General features: G+C 37.5%; 1 protein-coding gene across 2 annotated transcripts in view; it reads left to right on the plus strand.

Annotated features, from left to right (window-relative positions):
* tmem131 (transmembrane protein 131) overlaps positions 1-27,533 on the plus strand; it is a 40,843-nt gene that overhangs the window by 7,477 nt on the left and 5,833 nt on the right. For both annotated transcript variants that reach the window (XM_057338259.1, XM_057338260.1), the window contains exons 2-24: positions 6,051-6,112; positions 8,035-8,075; positions 11,831-11,899; positions 19,312-19,432; positions 20,180-20,296; positions 20,381-20,503; positions 20,608-20,688; positions 21,230-21,380; positions 21,464-21,520; positions 21,605-21,666; positions 21,759-21,867; positions 23,009-23,117; positions 23,186-23,339; positions 23,448-23,618; positions 24,448-24,558; positions 24,691-24,825; positions 25,288-25,392; positions 25,492-25,578; positions 25,881-26,033; positions 26,181-26,256; positions 26,347-26,461; positions 26,551-26,689; positions 27,395-27,504. In XM_057338259.1, the coding sequence (XP_057194242.1) occupies positions 6,051-6,112; positions 8,035-8,075; positions 11,831-11,899; positions 19,312-19,432; positions 20,180-20,296; positions 20,381-20,503; positions 20,608-20,688; positions 21,230-21,380; positions 21,464-21,520; positions 21,605-21,666; positions 21,759-21,867; positions 23,009-23,117; positions 23,186-23,339; positions 23,448-23,618; positions 24,448-24,558; positions 24,691-24,825; positions 25,288-25,392; positions 25,492-25,578; positions 25,881-26,033; positions 26,181-26,256; positions 26,347-26,461; positions 26,551-26,689; positions 27,395-27,504 (2,458 nt within the window). The remainder of the gene's footprint in view (positions 1-6,050; positions 6,113-8,034; positions 8,076-11,830; positions 11,900-19,311; positions 19,433-20,179; positions 20,297-20,380; positions 20,504-20,607; positions 20,689-21,229; positions 21,381-21,463; positions 21,521-21,604; positions 21,667-21,758; positions 21,868-23,008; positions 23,118-23,185; positions 23,340-23,447; positions 23,619-24,447; positions 24,559-24,690; positions 24,826-25,287; positions 25,393-25,491; positions 25,579-25,880; positions 26,034-26,180; positions 26,257-26,346; positions 26,462-26,550; positions 26,690-27,394; positions 27,505-27,533) is intronic.

The following is a 27,533-nucleotide window of genomic DNA, read 5'->3' on the forward strand; positions in this document are numbered from 1 at the left end:
ATTACTCAGTTTTCATGTGTCTTGTCATGTTGTCAGTCTTTCACATTGCTGTTGGATGACTTTGTCACTTCTGAGGTTTGATTTTGTTGAAATTCAACAGACACTGGACTGGAATGGCCACAATACATTTAGAAGTGCTGATTAAACGATAATTTGGAAAGGTCTCTTGTTTTGTTCCGCAGCAGTGTAAAAAGTAAACATTTGATCTTTCACTTTCACATACTGGGTATTTATTACAGCTGTGGTACACTTCCAAATAAACACTGTAGGGACAAGTAAGGAAAATAAACGAGTAGGGGTGTGACACGAGATCTCGCAAGATCTGATGTGTCTCGCGAGAACACAATTTCCTTACGCACTTGGCATGATGGAGTGCTGGGCTTGAAATTGCGACCGTTTTAGTCGCACATGCTCTCTAAATTTGTGAGCTACAGTGACCGGCCCGGCCATTCATAGACAACGTGATTTTCCATCCTGCAGTGCTACTCTCCCACCGTTTTTCTATGTAAACATGCACTAGACGGATGGGTTTCAACGTTCGCGCGCACCTCACCCGTCTGCAGCACCTCATGCATGAGCACTAGTTTACGGCGGTTTGGGAGAGCGCAGCGCAAGGCTAAACCGCAGCTGAGCTGACTGTACCACAAGTACAGCATAAGCCTCAGAGAAAGTTTTACTAGCTGTGTAAAAAAGATTGATGTCATTAGTCACTACTCTTTTTTTTTTTTTGAACAATGTCACGTTAAACTTATGACAAAGGTTCAGTGTTTGGATGTTTTTGCACATAACTGTTTATAGCAGTTAAAGTAACAGGATTTGAGAGCAGAGGTCAGCGCAGAAAGGTTGAAAATGTTTTCATTTGGGGATCTTCTTCAAGACCTTGTCTTATCTGCTCAACAGATGCCAGAGAGAAGGGAAATGTTTGACGGCGAGATCCTGCAAGAGCACATAATGTTCTTGCTTTCAAGCCCTGGACCTCATTTAGTGCCTTGTTATGATCTTCAGTTGAGCATTAAGGGTCAGTTTCCCAGACAGGGATTATTTTAAAGCAGGACTAGGCCCAAGTTAAATTATGACATTTAAGTAGTTTTGTACAAACATGCCTTAGTAAAAACATAACTTGTGTGCATTTTGAGACAACACAATGGCACTGATGTATTTTAAGATATGTCAGTGCAAGTTGTTTTTAGTTTGGACAGCTCTAACATTTATTTTATTCTAGGACTACACTGTATAAATTATGTTAACAATATTACACAAAATATTTTTAAGTACTTTAAAGATTATTTTTAACGCAATATTCCATGGAGAAATCAAGTAAAATTATAAATAAAATAATAAATTATTTAAGCACATGTCACATGATGAACTTAAAAAAATCAAGAAGAAATACTCATTTGAGCATTGGAGTTTACAACATATATGAAGTACAAGTAAGCTGAGAGTTGTCTCAGTACTAGCATGAGCACCATTACTGTTCACTGAGTGAAAAAAACACACATCATGAGCTCTCCCAAAACCTGAGCACAAGCACCACTCTTCTGAACGATGGTAATCACGAAGCTCAAAAATACAAACAGAATCTCTTCTAAATCTTAGACAACTGAACAATAAACACTATCAAATCTTTCATTTGATTGTAAAGCACACAAAATAGCACTTTTTCACAAAAATGACTCTCCTAATGCTCTCGCATGCAAAGCATGCTGGGAACTCTACATTCACTGCTCAGTTAGTGAAATTAACTAAAAGAATTCTTGCAGTCCCACCACAAAATAATTAAGTAAAGATCCTTTTTACAAGTTTAAGTGGGTTGGACATGATAATATTAAGTTTTTATTTTTAACTTAAATTTCGTTTCAAAAAACAAGAACACAATTGTATTAAGTAAAGTTTACTCAATTCATTTCATGAAATCTACTACGACACAGAATCATTTTTACAGTGTAGTCTTAATCCCTGTCTGGGAAACCGCCCCTAAAAGTTTAAACCTGCAAATGGTTCTGTGATTGATCAGCTGCCTTCAGTTTCTTTCCAGTGCTGTAGAAATTGTATCCTGCCATGGCCAGCCCCACATACGCCCATATGTCTCGTCTGTCTGTGTGTGGCTAAAAGGAATCCATTAAAGGTGTATATGCATGAGCAAGAGTTTTGTGTTATTTTTGCTCATTCAGCAACACCTGGCTCCCTCCCACTGACTTTCTACAAAAGCCAGTGACCAGTAGGGAAGGCTCTGACACGCATTCCTCACAATGCAACGTCCGTCATTGTCTATTGGTGTTTGTTCTCTATTTATGTAAAGTTTGCAGCGCATACACCACCATTGTTGAAAGAAACATAGGCCTTAGCTGGACATGTTTTTTGGTATCCCTTTGAATGGTTAGATATTGTTGGCATGTTTGACAAAGCATTAGCTGAAGAAATGGGCCATTGATTTTAACTATACAAACTTTTGAAGTGAAATTGTTGACCTGTTGCTCAAATCTTGGACTGATCTCTTTGGAGAGCTCGCTTGTGATCATTGCAGGTGGTTTTGTACATTATGTAAAATAAATCCTCTTCTTGGCTCTCTGTGGCTTTTTTAAAGAGCAGTTATGTGTAAATGTGGTAACGGATCTCTGACGTGTAAAGATGTTTCCGTCATCGAACTGTCAGATTCTTTCTAGCAAGCATCTCATGTTGAAGATCCAAAACCGATATCTAAATTCCTTTGTCAACAAAGTGAAGCATCTTGACAAACTTGTGACAAACCACATGGCTCAAACAGGCCCTACATAGAGAACACTTTGTTTTATTTGATTTACACCTGAAATCTAAGACTTCGAATCTAGACTACGATTCTGCAAACATATTCAGTGTATAGGCCCAAGCAAAGTGCTTGATTCATAACAAAACGTAAGATCTTGATTAATGTAACACTATCCTTTAACTGGAAATTATGCAGTACACAGAATTGTCGAATAATGTCCTAACCTGCCTTAGTTTAATATATAAGCAGTGTTTCCCCTACCATTGCTCCCGCCCCCTTTGAAGGTCAAGTTGATTTTATTTTTTATATAGCGCCAGATCACAAGAGAAGTCATTTAAGGTTACCTTTCCTATATAACATGTCTATACCTTGTTCTCGTATTAAACAAGCTAAATACAGGGTTTTTCCCTGCATAGAGAAATTGGAGGCGGTTGCCTCCTTCAAATGTCGTGCCGCCTCAGGCTCTCGCTAAAATTATGTTGCGAGTCTTCACAAGAAATGCTGCGTGCATTTATCAGACTGTCATTTGTAACTGCAGTTGCAACATTACGTCACAGTGGAGGCGCTGTTTCGTTATCAGCACACTGAGGCGCTAAAAGAGTTGCAGAACAAGAGCCAGCCTGTGTTTCACGGCTGTTTGTTTTGCATCCAAGTACGTTTAATTTCTTGAAATTTATTAATTTAACATGACGCACATAATTGTAATGTCTTTAGCTGTGCAGTTGGATCGTTGAATCAGCGTATACTGTACACAGCGAGTTCGCCAGTATGAATGCACATTGCGTTCAGAACGACTCGCACATGAATGATTCATTTGAACCGATTCATTTAAAGTTTTCAGTTACTAGCGAATATAAGAGATCTTTGAATCATTTAAAGTGAACCACAGAGAATGCAAGATGTGAATGAGCTTTGCTCATTTAGAAAGACTGGTTAATTCAGTTGGCTATTGTGGGCTGAAAACTTGTTGAAAATGATAAAAAAGCTTTATTTGATAAAAAAAAAAATCTGTTTGGTTGAATAAAAGTAATGTTTTATATTTTATATAACTTAATAATTGTCATTTTTATCTAATTTTATTAGAACTTTTAATATGTCAAACTCGAAGTCACTTTGGTTAAGCCACTAAAAGGTACGGTAGGCCTACGCGTGTGTACAAGATCAGGATGGCACCACCTCATTTTGAGCCAGGAAAAACCCTGTAAATAGCATTGTTATTTATTTTATTTACACGGCGGCATTGTCATTTCTGTTTCTACATTGTCGCTCCTTTACAGTTCCCCTCTGCTCTCCGTAACAAGTTACGCCCCCATGCTCTTACACCAGCGGACAGAGAGCGCGTGTGGGAAAATATGTCGCGTCAACCACCTGAAATTTAGATAAAAATATTGGCATTTTTAAACTCTTAAACGCTCCCAGGGTGGTGAAAATGGCAACATTCGCTCTCCTGCTCCAAGTCCAAGTACAGAAAAGACGCACGCCCTGCCCCTGACAAGCAACAGTCCAGTTACAACCGGATGACAGGTTTTCAACCAGCTTATCCTTCGTTCCATCCGGACCACGAGACATAATAAACCATTAAAACATTAGACTATTTCTGTAGTCTAAACTGAGCTGCACACATCACGCGCACTCAGGGAAAGTTATGTTGATTATTTTGCCGCTACAGCTTCTAATATCTTTATTTAGCGCCAAACGTGCTTCATTTGAACCCTTTCCGCTTTGTGAGCGCTGCTTCTCCCGCCAAAGACGCGTCGCATATAAAGACCTGCAGACACCAAGAGCAGGTAAATAAATGGACACTTTTACGGTAACGCTTAAGTAAACAAAAATGTTTTTTAGCTGTCAGTCAGTTTACTGTTTGTGGCAGATTATAAACCATAACGTTTTGTATCTACATTTAGCATTAATGATATTAAAAGGATTAAAAATCAGCATGTTAAGAGCATTTCATAATGAATCATGTTTTAATCAGAAAGATTATTTAGAATCAGTAGTATGAGTGGCATGGAAAGGCTACTTGTTAGTAACTTTGTAAGTACTTCTCATGATAAATTCATTTCAGTTGTTACTTTTGTTGTCAGTAGTTTTTTCAATATTCAAATAGACTACTAGGACTTCGCTTCAGCGCCATAGCCTACAACACATTTTATCACTTACCAGGCCTCACTGTGGCTATCAGAATATAAAATAAATGGCCTGACAAAACATTGATTGATTAAATATTATTTATTTAAAAAAGCATTGTCCGGACCTCTGCCGCAAAAAAATATAGAGACCACACCCCCCCTCAAAGCCGTAAACCTAGGGGAAACACTGATAAGGTTACTTAATGTGTAAAGCAATGTATTGTTCACCTCTGAAAGTGAATACTAGCAATGTGATAGATCACCCAAAAATGAAAATTCTGGCATATTTTACTCACCCTTAGGTGTTTCCAAACCTGTATGAATTTCTTTGTTCTGCTGAACACAGATATTTGGAAGAATTTCCCCATACTATGGCAGTCAGTGGGGGATGAGATCTGTTTGGTTACTGACATTCTTTCAAATATCTTTCTTTGTGTTTAGCAGACCAAAGAAATTTATACAGGTTTGGAACCATCTGAGGGGGAAATTAAATGATGACAGAATGACAGAGTGTAACTGGCCTCCATCACTATAAACTTCACTAGAGTTACAGGTTTGCAAACTAATAATAGCACAGTGAGTAGGTTGACATGAGGGTGAATTTGAGAGCTCAGCAGCTTCGGGAAGACTTGCCTTTGCATTTACCAACCTGTTGATCCGTAAATGCAGCATGCTGCCTCTTAATTTGTGTTTCGCCTCAAAGGCTTAAGTGTCAGTTTTTTGGTTCATTGTTTCACGGTTGTCTTAACTTTGTTATCTCTGTCCACAGTTAGTATCATTAGTGATGGTTGTCCTGGTTTATGGGAGACCGTTATTGATAAAATGGTCTATTGTCTTAAAAACTCTTGTGAAAGCTTCTCATCTCAAAGATAAGACTGCAGATTGGCTTGACCGTGTCCATTTCTGCCTCCAAAATATTCCCTGAAAGTCTTTGCTTCTGTAGCCCCTGCGCTTTCCTTCATCATGACTGGAAACACAGTCAGTGAGTTATCACAAAATTACTGTAAAGATTCACTGTCTCGTCAGTCCTTTGTGTTGCCTGATGGGTAATTTTGTCAAAATCTGATACACTCCCAGAGAGCCACTTGCACACACAGAGAACTCAAATCATCATCTTGCATGGCATTGTTTGCAGATACCCAAACCTCATGGGAATTTTCTTCTCTCTGCAGCTTTCATACAATCAGACAGCATCCTGGAGGTACTACATTTTGGGGAAGGAGGCCTCTTGCAGGTAAGCCTTTTCTGACTACCACAGTGTGAATCTGGTGTTGTGGTTTACAGATCATAAGACATTTATAAAAAACATTTTTGAAGTCATCTATTACTTATCTAAACGTGGCACAGAATCTGTCCTTATGGTAATTTTGAAATAATGATTTATATTTAAGGGTTGGGTCAGATTTGTGTGGTTATAGTAAATTGACCATAGATCATTCGACAAACTTCTGGATTCACTCGCTATTAAAAATGTAGAACTGAGCAAGCAAAAAAGAACGTGAGAGACCATAATAAAACATGAACCTACATTAGCTTGGATTTTAGTGACAAGGCCTTAAAGGGTACATAATCTAGCTTTAAAATAACCTCAGTTACAAAGAGCAGTCTCATTGCATCGACAACATCAACAGATGAGGGTCCAGCCCAAAAAAAGAACAGAAAGTTGTTAAACCACCGTAAATAAAATAATTTACGGCACCACACAAATATAATATATAAACAATGTGCTCTGCAAATGTGACAGCATGGCACATGTCATTCAACCATTCAACTCTGCACCTAACGTTAAAAGCTATGAAAATTAAATCTATTAATAGCAGAGTAATCGAATCAAATTAGTGCATGCACATGCCATTGAATTTGTTATTTTAATGATTTAGATTAGTAATTTAGTTTTATTATTTAACAGTGTTACTGCAGTAATATTACGTAGGGCTGGGCGATGTGACTGTGTTATCGTATATTGCCGATGTCTCCAAATATCCCGATTTCGATTTACAACAGACAGATACCAGACGATAATAATGGAAAATATGCGTTATAACATTATCATGCAATGTAGGCTTTAGCGTGAACTTTCATGTTCATATGCCCAGGCAGTCAGTAACAGTGACAGAATTTTGGAAACGCTGTTTTGTTCGGTCAGTTGAATGTGCTGCTCTTTTCTGCCAGTCGCTGCACAGATAGACCAAGAGAAAGACGAGCTGCGTCGGCAAAGCAAAAACTCATGCTCGCGGGGATTTATCGGCAACATTTTTCTATAAAAGCTATGGTTTATCTACGCGCTTTATCTAATGAAAGTCACTGCGACACTGGTTTGTGCGCGTGGCGCTCCTGTGTGTGTGACTGTGCACGAGTGTCTGCGTGCGTGTTTGTTTGGCACTTGGCGGGTCCGGAACAAATTCCCTCCCGGTCCGTATCTGCAGATTGATCGGCGTATGACATCAGCGTATGACATCAGTATGATCGTCTGCGCAACGTTGAATGAAGTCAAACACACCTGATATTATCAGATATCGCGATGATTTTAAAGTCGATTATCAATCTTTTTTTTAACACATCGGCCAGCCCTTGTAGTAAGTTTGAAAATACTGTTGTTCGTACAGTCTATTTTATTTGGTTTAAAATCTGTAAATCATCAAAATAAAGAGCAGAATGCAAGAAAAAGCAAACAAGTGTAAACTAACAAGGCGTTGTCAAATGCATATTTCAAGTCCTAAACCATTAAAGCACATTCTTCAGTCCCACGAATGGACTGTTGCATAACCTGTGATGGCAGTGTTTGTCTGCATTTGAGTTTGGACTTGATGAAATATTAAGGTTTATAAATGTATTAACCCATGCTCCCCCATCCAGTTGTTCAGTTGTGTTGGTAGCACATCTTATTTTTGCCCTGCAGAAGTGAACCACAGTGAGAACTGCTTTAAGACTTTCCTTTGACGGTTGAACACATACTGCATATGTATACAAGCAGTAACCTAAACATACAGTGAGAACTTTGTTCAGGAGTTAGGCCAAAACACATTGGTGGGACATGTTTGGCTTAGACCTTCTCTCAATATGAACCTCTCATATATGTCTGCATTTAGTGGAAAAAAATGCTTTTTTGGCTCTACTGAAACATCTAGAGACTCAATTTTCTTTTATTTCTTACAGACAGAGTCTGATATTGATCTTAGCTCATTTCGTCAAAAAAGGTAAGGCTTTCCATTTTTTATACATCTAAGCTTTTTGCATGCATCATTTTGTACATGCTTGGCCAAAACCAGCATGTGGTTTACATTTGATTGGCCAAGAAACGTTTGTTTGGTACATAACAAAACATGTGAACAGAATATTCTCATTAAACTATGAGACATTCTTGTTCTTGAGCTAAAAACAAATTAGCAAAAATACAAACCACCTCAGCTGTCATTTGTTCCCTAAAAAAGTTAAATCAAGTTTGGATTATACAGTCTCTTGACAGTCATTGGCATATGGAGTAAATTGTTGCACAGCTGAGGCGATTTTTCCTCTATAGGGTCAAAGAGAATGAATGAATCATTGGATGAATGAATGGTATGTCTTTGCTGTGGTATTTTAAGTCTTTTAGCAGTGATTTTACTATTTGGAATAAGGTTCAGGTCATTAAGTGTAATTCCAGGTAACACCTCTCATAGTAAGTTTATGAGTGTTTGTTTTAGAGTTACACACTGTCAAAGGAACTGGTTGTAAAATGAGATCTGAGTCAGAGATCGAAAAATGACATCAAAGTGCAGTAAATCTCCCACATGTTTTCACTGCAGACGTGTTTTAAATTTAATCTAGCAGATCATCTTTTTTTGTGGCAGGTGGCCTATTAATTTTCTCAGCCAATCAGAGCTTTCCAGCTCAGGAGCTTGTCCAACCTGCTCGGCTGTATATGCTAGCGGTGGCTGGATTTCATTGGCTAATTGTGCACTTCATGGTTGGGTCATTTTAGCTTTTGCTTGCGAGGGACACACCCATGTGCAGTGTAAAGCTTAGCTTACACACTTAAGTGTGGCACACGCAAGAAAATGAGGAAGTAACTTAACACCATTTTGTTGTTGTACCATCTAATCTCTGAATGTCCATGTATTCCTGGCATTTTAGCATTAGAAATGGTTAGTGTCAGACAAGTTGTATGAAATGTACAAACATATTTTGTTATTACTAGATAGGTTTGTTCTAGGTGCTGGATGATACATGGACAATTTGTCCTTTGTGTGTGTTCAGAGCAAATACTGAACTTTGTGTCCACTGATAATGCTGTTTTTATTGCATCTGATCAGAGTGTTTTGTGTCTTTTTGTCCTGATGTCACACACTGCACATGAACTGCTCTTGGCAAGTGTTTTGACAGAATTTTAGCTGCATTAGGGACTTTCACAGCTCTTTCTTTCTGTGGTTTGAGCCTCCACACCAGTCAGTCCAGCCTCAAGCCTATGACACAGAATATCTCTCTGATCTCACTTTTCTGGTTGTCGTTCACCGCTGAAAAGATAGAAAACCATGCATTGCATGTGACACTTTTATGTTCAAAACATTGATAAGTGAGTTTTTAGAAGTTGAACCATTTTGACACTGCATATTTAAAATTGTATTAGCAATGGACAAAGACCATCGTATTCATGTGTTCGTAGACTAGGGCTGCACAATTATTTTCACTGATTTCTCCTTTTTATTGTAATTAACATCATTTATTTTGATTGTTATATTTTTCATGGATGTAGGTTTTAAAATGTAATAATTGTACACTATATTCTTCATATGTCCATCCAAAACAAAATGTTTTTAAAATTCTGCTAACATTAATTTGACAAAAAATAAATATAAAAACAAAAGAGAGATCATAATATTCTTAAAAACTTAAGGTTAGGAACACTAGCCTGCTATCACTTCTACTGTAGTTGTTTTCCTTTTATTTTGGCCAGAAACACAAGCTTTAAAAACATTTTCAGGCTTTAGTAAAATAGCTTTAGTTAACTTAATTATTCCTCTAAACTTTGCTACACTGCATGTTATATGGTTTAAGAGATTATATGTTGGGAGTGTGTTGGACATGCATCATACCTAGACATGTGCACGGTTAATCGCGGTTACTACTAAATCCTGCTGAAACCGAGCTGGCTGCGATAATGCAAGGTATCGATTATTTTATTGATGCGTAGCTTGTCCGTGAAGCACGGCTCTGGGATCAGTAGGAAATGCTCCTCGATCTAAAAGCAGTGCGAGTTTGATTCGCTTATAATGTGCATTTAAAAAAGCAACACCCGGCAAACATGATCATTATTTCTGCACAAGAGCGCCCTCTGGCATTCTGGCATAAATCACGTGATATATATTTTCGGTTAATCGGGCAGAAGGCATGCCATTCATCGAAAATAATAAGGCAGGGTACACATTTTCCAAGCTTAATGTTATGTAAATGAAGGCTGCCACTAAAGAGATGTTGAAGTTAACAGTTGATGAGAGATAAGCACCTGCTTTCACTGCAAAAAATCTTGTAAAAAAATGAAATTTTCTGCCAGCTGGGGCGCCGAAAAAAATTTTTTTTGCTGTGAAATTACATGGTTTCGCTGTTTTTCTTGTAAATGTCTTTTTCTGTAATTGACGCTTTTTTAAAAACACATGAAAAATCTTTTAATAAAACAAGTAAAATGTCGTAAAATTACAGTTTTTTGGACATTATATGTGAAAAATACATTACAGTAAAGTTCTGCTAAATTATTTTTTTTTTACAGTTTTTGTGATGAGATACACAGGGAGAAGACCGAGCAGGTCACTCACTGCAAGTATATTGTGTACTTTGTGTACTTCATAATGTACGTCATTGGTAGTGGCAAACGTGATCAATTCCTCCTTTAGCTGATTTTGCTGATTTTGCTTATAATGGCCAATGTGTAGCTTGATGTCATGCTGACACTGTTAATTTAAATAAGGTTCTAATATAATCTACATTATTGCTACACTGTTTGTGTTATACTTGCGCAACCTGCAGTTGGCAATTTGCAGTGCAAACCTAGTGTCGTCCCTGATTATTTTTCAAATATGCTGCATGTCTTGCTACAGAGAGAATGTCCACAGTCGGGTATAACTGTCAATCAGTTTAGTTAAATCCCTTTTATCACCGGTGACATAGGCTACTAATCAAAAGTTTATTCTCTAGATTCTCTAGGCTATGCTCTTTGATAGGTTCCAGACATGAATGAAAAAGTACTTAAGTTCTTTAGTATTTAATATGTTAAGGATACTTCAATCTTGAATTAAATGTTTCTCATTATTTAAAAAAACTTTAATCTATATGTGTATGCTTAAATGTCTGAAATTAGTTGAGAAACCAGTGGAAATCAGTCATTTTTTGAACTTGCTGGTTTGTTGATAAGCAGTCTTACAGGTTTAAAGACTGTGTGTGTGCAACCTGTTTGAGTAAAATGGTCTGCAAAATGTCCTCCTCGGATATGACGGACAGAAAACTTTAGGAACGCTTTGCTGCCCCAAGCACAGTGCATCTAAAGAATCATTATGCAGACTTGTAACATAGAACAAAATTTTAGTCGAGTACATTTATTTTAAAGAGATAAAGGCAGACAGGAGTCTGTATTTCCGTGGCTGTGAATCTGGTGTGATTTTTCCGTGGCTGTGAATCTGGTGTGATTTTTCCGTGGCTGTGAATCTGGTGTGATTTTTGGCTGGCTTAGTGAAAGTGTGATTCACCTGCAGGTTTGGTGAGTTCCAATGTTTGGCATAAACCTGATGCTAGCATGCCAGACAAAGCCTATTTGTTACGTGTATGTGTGAATATGGGTGTATCTTTTCTTTTGCTTAAGGGGAAAATGGAGATTTGATTCTCCACAGACCGTTTTATGTGTGTGTTTTTATGAGGAAGAAGGCCGCCATTGTTTTTCTATCCATGTCCCTATTATTTACATTGTGTCCACTTTCTCTCGCAGTGCATCCTCCCAGAGGGGGAACAGCAGACCAATACGTTTTGAGCCTCCAATGCTGGACTTTCATGAACAGTAAGTCATAAGCTTAGTTAACTAGGTAGTGAATATAAAATTTGTCTTGCAGTGTTGCATATAAACATCTGCATACCTCTCCGATGATTGAAACACGGATCTTATTTCTATTCCTAAAACAGGCCACTTTGTCAGAATGCTTCAGCTTTTCTATTGAGTAAAGGCCAAAAATAGTTTAGTCGGAGTCATTTCCAAATAACACAGACCCATATATAGCTATGTACTGTAAAAAACCAGACCCATGTAATCAGGGTTTTTCCTGGCTCAAAATGAGGCTGAGGTGGTGCCATCCTGATCTTGTACACGTAGGCCTACCGTAGCTTTAAGTGGCTTAACCAAAGTGACTTTTGATAATAAAATTAGATAAAAATGACAATTATTAAGTTGTATAAAACATTACTTTTATTCAACCAAATGGAATATCAAATAAAGCTTTTTTATCATTTCAACTAGGGCTGCAGCTATCGATTATTTTATTAATCGAGTATTCTACTGATTTTCCATCGATTAATCGGGTATTCGGATAATAAGTACTTTTTCTTTATTAAAGAGCAATACTAAATATACAAGAGAAAATAAGACAGGTTTCTTAAAATGAACAACTAATTTGTTTCCTTTTTAGAAAAATTAACATATTTATTGCTGAAATTGCATACATTCATATCTGTGAAAACTAAACCCATTTAGTACATTACATTGCCATATTACATTCAAAATGCAATATAGGCCTAATACAAATGTATAAATATGAAACATTAATAAAAATAGAAAGAATAATTTCAAAGGTAAACAACTAACTTCAGCTTATGCATGATGCATTGAGTTTATCTAAATTAGTTTTAGTTTCTTTTTTTACTATTAAATAGTAATATTATTAAATAGTAAAAAATATAAGCGTCTGAAGACGCTTATATTTTGTGCGTTAGCTTCACTCAGTAAAATGGTCTGAAATAAACTCTCAGAGCAACTCTGGAGATGAAGTTCATGTGTTCATGGCCTCATTCAGCAGCGCAGATGCAGACAAACTCATGAGCATCACGCGTGTAGCACGTTAAACTGTGCAGTTCATTCACTCACACACGCAGAACGGACAGATTGTCATGATTGGTGAGGGAACAAGGACACAGTACAGAGGACCCAGACGCAGACAGCGGATAAGGGGTTAACAAGACATTTAATAAAATATAAATACAAAACAAAGACCCACGTGGGGGTAACAAAACAAAACAGGGGAATCTACAACAGGACAGGACTAAGACTAAATACACCTAACAAGACTAAGATTAACATAACATGAACTACAAATGACTACACTACACTAGACTAACACAGAACAGGCACTCACCAGACAAACGACAATGAACCAGCACAGGACAATGAAACAAGAGGACTATATAAAGGGGACTAAATCAAGAAGGGGACAGGTGCGGGACATGAACTAATTAACAAGCAATAACGAGACCAAAGGGCGGGAACAAAGACGCCACACCGGAGAGAGTGAGTATATGGAATGCCAAAACTGTCTCTCTCCACATAAAACAAGAGGTTCTATCATGGTTCTGCCACTAGGTCAAGAAAAGCAAGACAAGGTGGGGCAGAACCATGACACAGATGTTATGTGTAAATAACAGGATTCGGCATCCACTAGTCCGAATCTAGTTTTATGGACTCAATGCAGCCGGAAAACAAGTTTCACTCGCAAATTAGACTAAAACCAAGTAAAATAGCAGTTCACCATTTCAATAAGCTATCACTTATTTATCAGCATGAGAAATAAGTGTGAGCGTGTGAACAGACTAAAATGCGTGTGCGTCACTGTGAATGCGTGAGACTTGAGAGCCCTGTAACATGAATAGAGTTTAGCGGGCTGTGCGTCAGTAATAACGGTCCGTGGGGAAACGCAGTGCTCCGTGTGAACTGTAGTTAAATGGATTAAACAAGGCTTCGAGGCAGCAAAAATTGCCTCGATGATTTTTTTGTATTCGAATAACTCGAGTTACTCGAGGAATCGTTTCAGCCCTAATATCAACTAACTTTTCAGCCCACGATAGCCAACTTTCTAAATGAGCAAAGCTCATTCACATCTTGCATTCTCTGTGGTTCACTTTAAATGATTCAAGGATCTCTTATATTCGCTAGTGACTGAAAAGTTCAATAGTTTAAATGAATCGGTTCAAATGAGTCATTCGTGTGCGAGTCGTTCTGAACGCAATGTGCATTCATACTGGCGAACTCGCTGTTTACAGTATACGCTGATTCAACGATCCAACTGCACAGCTAAAGACATTACAATGATGTACGTCATGTTAATTTAATAAATTTCAAGAAATTAAACGTACTTGGATGCAAAACAAACAGCCATGAAACACAGGCTGGTTCTTGTTCTGCAACTCTTTTTTAGCGCCTCAGTGTGCTGATAACGAAACAGCGTAACTGTGGCGTAATGTCGCAACTGCAGTTACAAATGACAGTCTGTTAAATGCACGCAGCATTTCTTGTGAAGACTCGCAACATAATTTTGGCGAGAGCCTGAGGTGGCACGACATTTGACGGAGGCGGCCGCCTCCAATTTCTTATTAAGTTAGTAATTTCTCTATTCCTGTGGCTTATTTTAAAATGTATTCATGTATTTTAGTGTATTTGAATATATTACAAGTCAAACACACTTTGTCTTGTATAAATCTTAGTATGTTTACTAAGCATGGGCCAACACCCATGCTTGCCTCATTACAAGCATTGTTTTTATTAGCTGACTCCCTGTGAAGCCAGCAGGTCATGTGATCTCAACAGCATATGACTCCGTGTGCTGTATACCTATGCGAAGGCTTCACATTCAATTTTTTCATATTACAAAGCCAGAGGTGCATCTTTTCTTATAATAGTTACTCTATTGTTTTTGTATATTTTGTAGCTTAACAAAATAAATTTAAAACACTATTGCCCGGTTTCACAGACAAGGCTTAGGACTAGTCCCAGACTAAAATGAAAGTTTGAGCTGTCTTAACTGAAAATAAATTGCCCTGACATATCTTTAAATATGGAACTGCCATTGTTTTGTCTGAAGATGCACACCGGTAATGTTTTTATCAAAGGCATTTTAATAAAAGCAACTTAAATATCCTAAGTTAACTAAGGCATAGTCCTGGCTTAAACAAAGCCTTGTGTATGAAACCGAAACCTTATTTGTTAAGTTAAACTAGAATTATCATACTTTTTAGTATTAATGGGCCAGTGTGTAATTTTTGGGAGGATCTGTTGATAGAATTGCAATATAATATACAGTGACATAAAATATATGTAAGACACATGTCTTCAGATGTGTATAAAGACCTTACCTTAGAATTAGCTCTTTCTATCTACATACAACGCAGGTCCCCTTGTTGTTGCCATGTCAGCATGTTGTTTCTACAGTATCCCTAAATAGACGAATTTCTCTACAGAACGCGTTTCGTAAATACGTTATCTCATTCGGCAAAAAGCGGAAAAATGTGACGACATCTTCGATATTGTGACGACATCCTCTGTAGTGCTTCGGAAGGGAGGGGGGAGTGAGCGATTGGTTGCAATTCACAACCTCTCCTCTAGATGCTGCTAAACATTACACAATGGTATATTAAATAACTATTTCTAGTAGACTTCAGTTTTTCAGCTCAACCTTAAATACAATAACATTCTGATACATGTAGATTTATGCATATTGCAGACGCTTTTAATGCAACGTGTCAAGAATGACAGTATATAACACAATAACCAGTTAGAAATATGTAAGACATAAAATAAAAAGTCCAATATATTAAAGACTATATTAAAATGCATTATAAAGACAGATTAGGTTTTGACTTAATTACTGAGTATGTTAATGTTTAATGAAGCAATATGTCCACGTGAGGCTGTAAATTACAGGGGTGTGTTCATAATTAAAACGCACTGTCACTGTTTTGTCCTCACACAGTTTGGGTGTATGATTTTTTTGCTGCCGTTCCACCAGATAACACAGACTCTGATGTTCTTTGCATTATTTTCTGTCTAGTTTTTTCTGTTTCCCACACCCCCACCCCATTATTAAACGGACCCTTATCATCTCTCCTGTTCTTTAAGTGGTTATTACACAGTTTTGCGCGAGTCAGCCTATCTCTACAGCAGTAGACAGTAAAAACACAGATTAATTAGTAGGGCTGTGTATTGGCAAGTGCCTCCCGATACGATACATATCACGATAGATGGGTCACGATACAATATATTGCTATGTATTTCGGTACGATACAATACGATACACATTTGCGATATATTGCAATACTTTAAATAGAAAATGTAAAAAGTAGAGCTAGAAATACAACATGCTGTCCACCACCTGGGGTTTTCTGTAAGGATAAGTGTAAAAACATCCCTTACCTCTGCAGAGTGGCCATGATGTGCGATGCATGGACCTTTAGATCAGAGGTTTGGGTTCTCAAACTGTGGATTGCGCCCCTCAAGTGGGTAGCACAGGGGAATAAGGTGGCTCACGCAAGTCATTGAGCTTGACATTAAGCATTGTCATGTGGTTGTCCTTCGGACAAGTAAATTTGACATTCACTTGTCCGAGTACAAAAATTACTTGTCCAAAGATAAAAAAAATTATATTTCATTTGAATTATAATATAATATAATCAATATAATTGTTTCGGATTTAGATTGGTCAAGTTTGCTTCTAAGCATTTTATCTAGTGTCCGCTTTGGCCGCCTGAATTTGGTTATAGGCCTACTCTCCGTGACTGCTATAAAACAATGGCAAGCAGTAATTATTATTAGTGTTAAGGCTGTAAATTAACTTTTTTTGCACATAGCACTGGTGCTAGAAAGGTTTTAAGTTTGGTAGCACAGGCAGAAATGTGCAAGTGTAGTTCAACATGAATAGGCAGATGACTGACAAAAGACATTAATGTTACATACAGATGGATAAATTAGGGCCATATCATTTTTAGATTACCTAAATTTGTTTTAATATTTCTAAGTTCTGTGTTTTTCCTTTTTTACTATACAATAGTGGTATATTTGTCCACATAAATTACTGTAGGTTACTATAGTATTTACTATAGTAAACTGCAGTAAAATTCCTACTATAGTGTTTTTGAACTTTACTGTAGTATACAGTGTTTATCAATTTACTACAAGGGCACTTCAATTTTCAATAGTACACTACAGTATTTTTTGTCCGAGTGTTCAATTTAACAGGACTTTTATTTTGATGGGTCTTTGGGAAGACGCTTGTTTGCAGATAGCTTCACTCAAACAGTAAAACGCTTGTAAAATAAACTCTCAGAGCAACTCTTGAGATGAAGTTCATGTGTTCATATCCTCATACAGTGCAGCGCAGATAAATCCTCGACCATCACTCGTGTTGTATGTTAAACTGTGCACATAATTGACTCAGACACGCAGAACAGCCAGATGACATTTAAATAACAGGATTCCTCGTCCGCGTGGACTCAGTGCGGTGCGCCATTGATTATTGTCACACACAAACAAGCACAACCACGACAAACACGCAGCTCTGCTAATGCATATGTGACCCTGGATCACAAAACCAGTCTTAAGTAGCACGGGAACATTTTTAATAAAAGACAAAAATACATTGTGTGGGTCAAAATTATCTATTTTTCTTTTATGCCAAAAATCGTTAGGATATTAAGTAAAGATCATGTTCCATGAAGATATTTTGTAAATTTCCTACCTTAAATATATAAAAACTTTATTTTTGTGAGTGGATGGTCTACCACAGTGCCCAGATTTTCCACAGGCGATTTTCTCAATATTTTGTTTTTTTGCGATCTCAGATTCCAGAGTTTTAAATGGTTATATCTCAGCCAGATATTGTCCTATTCTAACAACTCATATATCTATAGAAAGTTTCATCTTATTTCAACTTTCAGATTATGTAAAAATCTCAAAAATTAACCCATAAGACTGGTTTTGTTGTCCAGGGTCACATATATTCTTATTATTCTACATGTATGTCGCACTGTTCTTTTTTTTTCAAGTTACTTGTCCGGTCGGGCAAGTAAAATTCTCTCTCACTTGCCCATACAAAACATTTACTTGTCCCGGACAAGCGGACGAGCGTTAATGTCGAGCCCTGATTACAGTTAAAACACTGAACATGGGCAGTATAAAACCCCTGCTTCATCCATGCTGTAAATGCGCTGGTGTCACATCCGTGAAAGCACAATAAATGTCATTGTTACTTTTCTTAATAAACTTTTTGTCTAATGCACTGCTGTAGCCAAGTGACTTGTGTCATGACTTGCGAAGCCTACAAACAGCATTATTTTATATAACTCATTACTCCATTACTTATTTTGAAAACCAGAGCACACCCACACATCAGCTCTGAGAGCTCCAAGCGTTCTTATATTTTTCACCATGCTCGCTTCCACTTACTTTTGGCTGTATGTATATGACAAGATTGAAAAAAAATTATCGATAGTAGAGGTATCACTATCGATACACTATTGAAAAAAAAAATATTGCGATAGTTGCATGTATTGATATTTTTGCACAGCCCTATTAATTAGTAGCTCACCTTATTTTTTATCTGGCATTACATCATATCCTGCTGATAAACTTGTTGAAGGGTAATTCATAATTTTTTTGCATTTTGAATATAGTGTTTATAGTATAAATATGAACCCAGTCTGGTAATACTTATTTCAGACTGGGCAGGGCTCCAGACTAACTTTTTTTACTAGGAGCATTGTAGCCCCTGACTGAAATTTTATATATATTTAAATGTTAACAGTGTTACCCATTAAAGCAAAATGAAAGGTCTCATGTTATTACGTGCTTACGATGATTTTATTGTGCATTAAGGAAACTTTTTCTCATGTTCACAACACATGTACAAAACAACGTCAAATAAAACTTAACTACAGCATTCGCCTGTCGTTCGTTCTTGCTGTGAACGGATTTGAAACGATCCAGCGCTGTCAAGTAATCCACAGATAAATGACGTTTCCTGAACTCCTCCGTGGTTAGTTTCGTTTTAAACGTCTCAAATCGTTCGTCCTCGGGCTCAATAAATCCGTCACAGAAAACAGCGACTCGTAGTAATGCGCTCACGTTGTGTGTGGGTAAACTTGTCAATGACGACCTGGATTGTGCGCGTCCGCGGCAGCGGGAAACATCAGTGACGCGAGTGACCCGCGCAGTTGACTATCATGTTTGTGTTTATAAATACAAAATGAATACGCACAGTATTTATTATGTAAACACAAACTTTTATTCTAGATGCGATTAATTGTGATTAATCGTAATTAAAACCAAATATCACAAGATTCTTATTGTCATTTTAGGAAGCATAGACTCTTTTTAGAAACCAAGTACTAGTCAACAATTTATAACCTTACTTAATCTTGCTTTGTCTTTCTCCACAGGCCAGTTGGAATGCCAAAAATGGAAAAAGTTTACTTACACAATCCAAGTTCAGAAGAAATAAGTTTAATATCAATATCAGCAACAACATCACATTTTCATGCATCTTTTTTTCAGAATAGGGTAAGTTCATTTTTATTTCTTCCGCACCATGTTTGCACTATTAACCTATATTTATCACAGAGAGGCCTTCTTGTGACTTCCTGTCCTAGCAACAAAAAGCAGTTTGTGGGCCAGCTGCTGGATGTGTGTGGTTAATACTTCATCTTCCTGTGTGGCACAAAACACTACTTCAAAAGTCCTTAGATAAACATCTCAGCTCACGCCACAGCTCAACTGATCAACACGCTAGTGGAGGCACCCATTTCCTTTGACCCTCTTCACACATAAAACATGTTCATGTCCATTAGCGTCGGTGAAACAGCAGGCCTCGCTGAAACTTCTAATTAAAGCTTTTAGCGTGTGTGCTCGCACTCCAGACGGTTATAAATTAAACCCATCCCACCTGTTTTTGACACCTGCATAAATCAGCTTCAATCCGCTCTGGCAAATGGCTTTTACCTGGTCGGTAGGGGTGTAACGGTTCAAATTACTCACGGTTCGGTCTGTGTCACGGTTTTAGGGTCACGGTTTCGGTTCTGTTCGATTCATGCTATGTTCAGGGAAAAGGGACTACTGACAAATAAAAATAAGAACAAATAATCAAGCTACAAGTATATATATATAAGGCCATGAGGTCAGGAACCATGAACTTTTAGAGAACCACGAAGAGTTTACTCTCGGGTTAATGTTTCTTGGTTTTGTATTTTTGGCTGTACCTGTAACAAATTGCTTTGTTATATTTTGTAATGTAATCTGCTTTTTTCACAGATAATTTCACCTGGGGGCAACACCTCATTTGATGTGGTGTTTCTAGCACGAGTAGTAGGGAATGTAGAAAATACCTTATTTATTAACACATCGCATCATGGAATGTTTACATACCAGGTACATTTGATGCTCTTATTAAAATTTGCCATCCTTAGTGAAAGGATCTTGAAACATGACATTTGACTGTGTTGTTTGATTTAGGTGTTTGGTGTGGGCATACCTAATCCCTACAGACTCAGGCCCTTTGTGGGGGCCAGAGTTCCAGTAAATAGCAGCTTCTCTCCTCTCATAAGCATCTTTAACCCACACAGTGAACCACTACAGGTAAACAAGGCTTCTTAACCTGTCATATCATATTATTTTTGCATTAGGCATACAGACTGTCCAAATAAGCATTGTTCAAGTCTTTTTCTCATGGTATTTTTTAGGTTGTAGAAATGTACACCAGTGGAGGAGACCTACATTTAGAACTTCCCACTGGACAACAGGGTGGCACCAAAAAATTATGGGTGGGTGTCAAAATCTGCATATCCAGACTGAATGACAGTAGACTACAAGATTGCAGACTACCAAGTGATCTGCATATTAAAGTGCTCTTTTACCTAAAAATGAATGTTCTGTCATCATTTACTCACCATCTTGTCGTTTTAAATCTGAAGTGAGTAAATTATGTCAGAATTTTCATTTTTGGGGAACTGTCACTTTAAGACACATTTTAGGAGTAATAATAAACTTATGATGATGAAATAAACAATTGGTCACTGTCCTTCTAGAACCTTGGATTTCCAAATTCGCTGTTTTTCAGCAATGGAAAAATACTGTAATGTTTAAATGATTAAATACGGAGTTGTCAAAGTTGACATATTACATAACTAATTATGTAAATAATTATTATTGTTACTATGATGTGTTTTAACATCTTTAGTGTATTCAGCCTTCGGCTAGAATTGTATTAAAGGGGTTCCCATCTATTCTGGGCTCTTATTGGCTGCCTTTCCTCATTATTCCACATAATGCTTTTACGAAAACATTTGTTTTATATTTTTATAGGAGATTGCTCCATTTGAGACAAAGGGGGTGATGAGAGCCAGCTTCTCTTCTAGAGATGCTGACAACCACACAGCTTTTATCCGAATTAAAACCAATGCGTCCAACGAGGACGAGTTTATCATCCTCCCTGTGGAGGTTGAAGTCACCACAGGTCAGCTCCAGTCACCTTGCCTTATATTGTGTGATCAGTTATTCTGCCATTCCTGTCTCATTGTGTATGTTTTGTGCATCTAGCACCCGGTATATACTCCTCCACAGAGATGCTAGACTTTGGTACGCTTCGGTCGCAAGGTACGTTTCGTACACTATATTTGATGGCAAAGGAAGAGTACATAAAATTGCACATTGTAGATATGTGTACCCTTTATTTTACAGATCGACCAAAACTACTCAATTTGCATTTGTTAAACTCTGGAGCAAAAGATGTATCGATCATGGTAAGCGTATTTGTAGGTCTGGCAAGGTTTTTCATTCCATCAATAAAAAAAATCTGATTTTAAAGGCTCTTAATGTGATTTGTGTTGTACAGAGTGTTCGGCCAACTCCATCTAATGAAGCTGTCACAGTTGAGTTTAAACAAATCACACTAAAAGCTGGAGAGAGCCGATATACCAAAGTCGCAAGTATTAGTTTTGATGGTATGTACTATTCTCTTTGATCTGTTTAGTTTTATCTTTGTTGAGTACTTTATAGATTGACCTTTCGGTCGCTTTTCAGTCAAATCAATGCTGATAAATCAGTTAAATCAGACTAAAACAGTTGTGATCATGTGCACATCGATTAGTGTATGATAAGTAGAAAAGAACAATGTACTATTTGAAGAGTTTGGTTCCAAAACGCGATAAACGCCATTTAAAAAAAATGAGTTTCCGCCAAAATCAGCATTGTATCGGGTCGGTATTGAAAAGTCACTTTTTAATTTTACGCAAAATGCGATATCCGCCGTGTTATTGTCATGTTTTCTCTTCTTTCTTTTTTTTCCCCAAACCGCAATATACGCCAGTCTCACTGCTCTGCAGAATGCGATATATCCGCTCAACCAATCACAGCACACCATTGCGCTCTGAATACGGTCGGCTCCTAGTTTCCCTGAGATTAAGGAGATTAAGAATACGAGGCACTAATTTATAGCCTTAAAAAGATGACCCGTTGAATTCATTTTAGGAGCGATGACTGATTGAATGTATTGTAGTGCTGCCTGTATGTAAGATTAGTATTGTATTGAGTTCAGAGGCCGTCATATGTGTATCAACTCACTTTGTTGTATATTTTCAACAGTTTCAATATGAAAAATAACTTTTATATTGATTCAACGGATTTATTGCATTTGGAAAAAAATTGTTATGGATTTATTGCATTTTGGGGTAAAAATGATCAGTTTTTATAATAAATCTTTTAAAATCAAAATCTGGATTTGAATATGTTACTAGAACCTAAAGATGCTATGTGAAAGTTTGAAACAGAAAATAGTGGTTTTCATCTTGCCACTTTCTTTGTAAAAGAAAACACATTTTTACTCAAATTAATCAACATGGATTTATAGCGTTTTGGAACCAAATTCTTCATTTACTTTTCAACAAATATGAACAAAATAAATAAACACATCTCTTCACATCAGCAGACCAATGGAGCCGTTTAACATTTTAACGATGCTTTTTTTCCCTAAAGTAATAAAAGCATTACTGTGCATACAATCATTTGTTGTAAACACACGTGCTCAGTGTTTTCTTTGGAATAAAAGTGTTGGCAGATATAACAACAGAAATGTTTTGTTTCTAGCTTCAAAAGCAAGAAGATCGGACCAGCTTTCTGGGAAAATTACAGTGAAGGCAAAAGAGAAGAGCTACTCAAAACTTGAAATCCCTTATCAAGCGGAGGTTTTAGAAGGGTAAGAAATCCTAAATATTCACCAATATAGATTTAGTAGTATTATTAACTATCATAACTGTTTTCTAGGTACCTGGGCTTCGACCACACAGCCACCCTGTTCCACATCAGAGACAGTCCTGTAGATCCTGTGGACAGGCCCATCTACCTCACCAATACCTTTAACTTTGCCATACGCATACACAATGTGTCACTGCCTGAAGAGGCCAAAACAATGTTTAACGTAAGTCAGGCTTCCAGACTCTGGGAGCTGAGAACTTTGTGTCCTATTAGAATGTCAGTCAAAGTGACGAATGTCAAAATAAATGATTGTTGTCGTCATTGTTTTCAGGTGCGCAATTTCAGCATGCCAGTTCTTATCCCTCCCCACGAGTCGCGCTACATATTCTCCCTTTTGTTTCGGCCAGTACGACCTTCCATCAACATCGACAGCAACATTCTCCTTATCACCAATGCTTCTAAATTTCACCTGCCCGTCAGGGCCTATACGGGCTTCTTGGAGGTACATTTGGAACACCCACATGTGTGTAGATTAATAAATGGATTAGTTCATCCAGAAATGCGATCTGTCATGATTTACTCATCCTCGTGTTGTTATAAAGTCATTGATTTGTTACAAAAGTTGATAATTTAATAAAAATCCAGTTGGGTGAACAATTGATAACACACCCAAGTGTGTCAACAAACAGTGCTTTCTTAAACATTAAACCATTAAAATCACAGTGGCCACATTTTCTGTTGATCACGAGAAAGCTTATACTATAATAAATGACAAAAAAATTCCCACAAATTCTACATCTCTTTTTTGTTTATAAAGGGATTGTTCACCCTAAAATTAAAATTCTGTCAATTACTCGCCCTCTAGTTGTTCCAAACCTGTTTAAATGTCTTTGTTCTCTTGAACACAAAGGAATAATGTTAGCAACCAACAGTTCTGAAGCACCATTGACTACCATAGTAGGAAAAATGAAAATGGCAGTCAAAGATGCCCCAGACTGTTTGTTAACCTACATTCCTCAAGTATTTTATTTTTTGTTCAAAATTTTCCCTACTATTGTAGTCAATGGTGCCTCAGAATTGTTGGTTGCTAACATCATTCCAAATACATTTCTTTGTGTTCGACCGAACAAAGAAATGTGTACATGTTTGGAACAACTAGAGGGTGAGTAATTCATGACAGAATTTTCATTTTTGGGGTGGAGAATTTTAATGTTTGAACATTCAGGGCTGGCCATAACTACTGTTGACTTTATATCTATATCTATAAACAGTAAATATTGTTACCTTTTGCTGAAGTTTAGAAAATGTCTGATGGCTTTCTTATTTATCAGCCTATTGTGCTTCCTCCGTGTCCTCGAGAGCACATCTTGGATTTTGGAATCTTAAGTGCCACAGATACAGGCAGTTTACTGTTTGTGGTTATCAACAGCAACCCAATAGAGGTATGAAGTTTCCTCATGTTCAGTACATTTGTGTGACATTTAGTAATTTTGAAAATAATAATAGTCAATGTTGCAGAGCAACAACAGTTTCGGTTTGATGTATGAATGTGATAAATGTGTTTGTTTCTGCAGTTGGAGATAAAATCCTGGTTGGTCACAGGAGACAGTCTCTCAATGGAGCTACTAAACACAGAAAGGGGGAACAGAAGTGCGGCACTGAGCAGAATCCGAGAGCTCCAGAACACCTCGGCTGCCCAACATAAAACCGTAAGAACATAGCGCCTTACTACCCCATTATCGCCAAAACATCTGTGCACTTTAAAAAAAGTTTTCTTCACTACGTTTAGTTAAAAAAACAGATTTTCAGTGATGTCTTGTTGTGGTAACTCAGTTTATTCTGCTTTAACTATTACATGTCAATGGCCTCCCATCTCGTAACATTCCACCATGTTTCTGAATACAAACATGCTTCTTCCATTAGATGAATGTTACTTCACAATGTCAAGATCTTTAAAATGCCACAGTGTGTGAAATGTCGCTTTGTCTTGCCTCAATGTGACATTATGAGAAGAGAATTCCACTCTCCATTCTCTTGTTTTTAAAAGTGAATGTTTCTCATGCAGTCAGAGTCCAATTTGTGTATTTAGGGAAAGCAGCATGACTTTGGGACTATGTCATTTGTTTGTGTAGGTGTTCATACCTATGTGTTGAATGTCTGGTTTCTCACAGGTAATTTTAGCCTCTGGCTATTACGCAGCATTTAAAGTCACTCTGTTGGCAAAAGCTTTAGAAGGATTTTATGATGGAGCCGTACACATTACAACAGACTATGAGGTATGCGTTTCGTTCAGAACACATGTGCATGAGGGCGTGTCTCAAATAAATCGACAGCAGTCAACCGCAATGCTTCCCATTTCTTTGCATCTCTTTCAGATATTGACCATCCCTGTAAAGGCTCTCATAGCTGTAGGAACATTAAGCTGTTCACCTAAACACATCATCCTGCCACCTTCCTTCCCGGTGAGTTGTCCAGTGTTCTCAAAATTCAAAAGTCAGATGTTTGTTCGCGTTTTTTAACAATAGCTTAAAAGCACCTGTTCAGTGAGAGTGCATCAGCATGACACACTGTTGTATTGTACATGTAAACTGAGCTCACATGATTCATGTCCACATCCACCCCCAGTCATTGTTTGAGCACCGCTCCCGTGTCCAGTGTCGTTCTAATTTGAGAGTTTTGCAAACCACGATAACTCATTAGGTTTCAAATGGATTCCATGTAATGTTCTCATCAGTTTTGTTTTTGCTCTGGGATTTGCATACAGGGAAAAGTAGTACACCAAGGGTTCAGCATACAGAGTTCGTTTTCGCAGAAAGTAAGGCTTCAGCAAATTCGCTCGCTCACAGAAGACGTCCGGTTTTACTTCAAACGACTTCGCAATAACAAAGTGGAGTTGGAACCCAGACGAAAGTCCAAGGTGCCAGTTACAACACTACTGTATAATCCACTCTTATATACATTGCACCTGTCGACAGCTTTACAAACGTTAAAACAACATACATTTGAATAGGTCAAAACTTTTGTGTGTTTAAAATTAATCCATGTTATTTTATTTCTTTTCCAGATAGCAAACATTTATTTCGAAGCCAGTTTGCAGTGTGGCGACCATTGTTACGTGGGCTTACCGTTTGTACTGAAAAGTATGTTTTTCTTCAGCCCTCATGCAGTTTTTTCGAAATAAATTAGCTTTGCGTGCATTTTATCTATATTCTTTTGTGTTTTTAATCCAGCGGAGTCCAGGCCCCATGGTTTGGTTATGCAGGAGGACATGTGGGATGCTGATGTAGATCTACATCAGAGGCTTCTGAAAAGATGGCGAGAGCTCAAAGAACAATCAGGCCTTGAGTGAGTCTCATACCGAACTCTAAACCAGATGTGTTTAGATAATAGTGTATGCATTGTAGCGTTGTGACGTGATTCTCACATTTGCCCAGGGTTGAAGCTTTCTTCGAAGTGAACACAGATCTGCAGAAGAACGTGCAGGCTAAAATCTCAGCGCAGCTCACATGGCCCTCGTTGATCAACTCATCGCAACAGATCCATTTTCCTCTCACAAACACCAACAGCTCATCGGTAAATATTTCTACAAATTTGTACACATACACACAGATAAAAAAAAGACCACTGTATGATCACTGCTACTTGAACATATTTTTGTGAAAATGTATTTGTAATTGAAGTTATTTGTTACGAGCAATAAATGCAACTCTTTATTCATAACAATACATTGTTGTTGTAGTTCATAAAGTGTAAATTAGCTCTTTTTCTTGGTGTGGCCTTTAAAGAGACTTTCACATTTGAAGTTATACACGGTCGTACATAAAAATGTTAATCCCTTTAAAAATATTGCTAGCAAGATTATATATAACGGCTATGTGAATGTTGGGTTTGTAAAGCAGATAAGATCATCTGTGGGTGCAGGTAGTGTGGCTCCAATTAGCATCTTCTTAACATATTTCAAAATAAAAACCAGTTGCTTCATAATTTGTTTGAGGCAGGACTGTGAAATTTTGTTTTAGAACACAAAGTGCCTTCAACTTATGTTGACCTCATACTTATTTTACCCATTGATCTAAAACCAACATTCGGAAAACCCCCAAATGTGATTATCTTAAGGTTTTTGCTGGCCCAGATCTCTCCCAGTCTGGCCCTAGGCCATCATGTCGTCTTTATTGTTCCGCCCGGATACATGCCTTGCTCTGTTTGCAGGCACACAAATACTCATACAAACTATGATATTTCACCTAAATGCATTGTCTTGCACTTATGTCTTCAAAGGAGGAAGAAGTCATTCTAGAAAATCCCGCTGACGTCCCAGTCTACGTTCAGGTTCTTCCTGTGGCTCTTTACCCAAATCCCTCAGTGTTCACAGGAAAACTTGCAGACAGGTAAGGCAATATCTGTGAGATTACCGGTG

This window comes from Triplophysa rosa, linkage group LG7 (assembly GCF_024868665.1).
Source record: "Triplophysa rosa linkage group LG7, Trosa_1v2, whole genome shotgun sequence".
In the NCBI taxonomy this organism is placed as follows: domain Eukaryota; kingdom Metazoa; phylum Chordata; class Actinopteri; order Cypriniformes; family Nemacheilidae; genus Triplophysa; species Triplophysa rosa.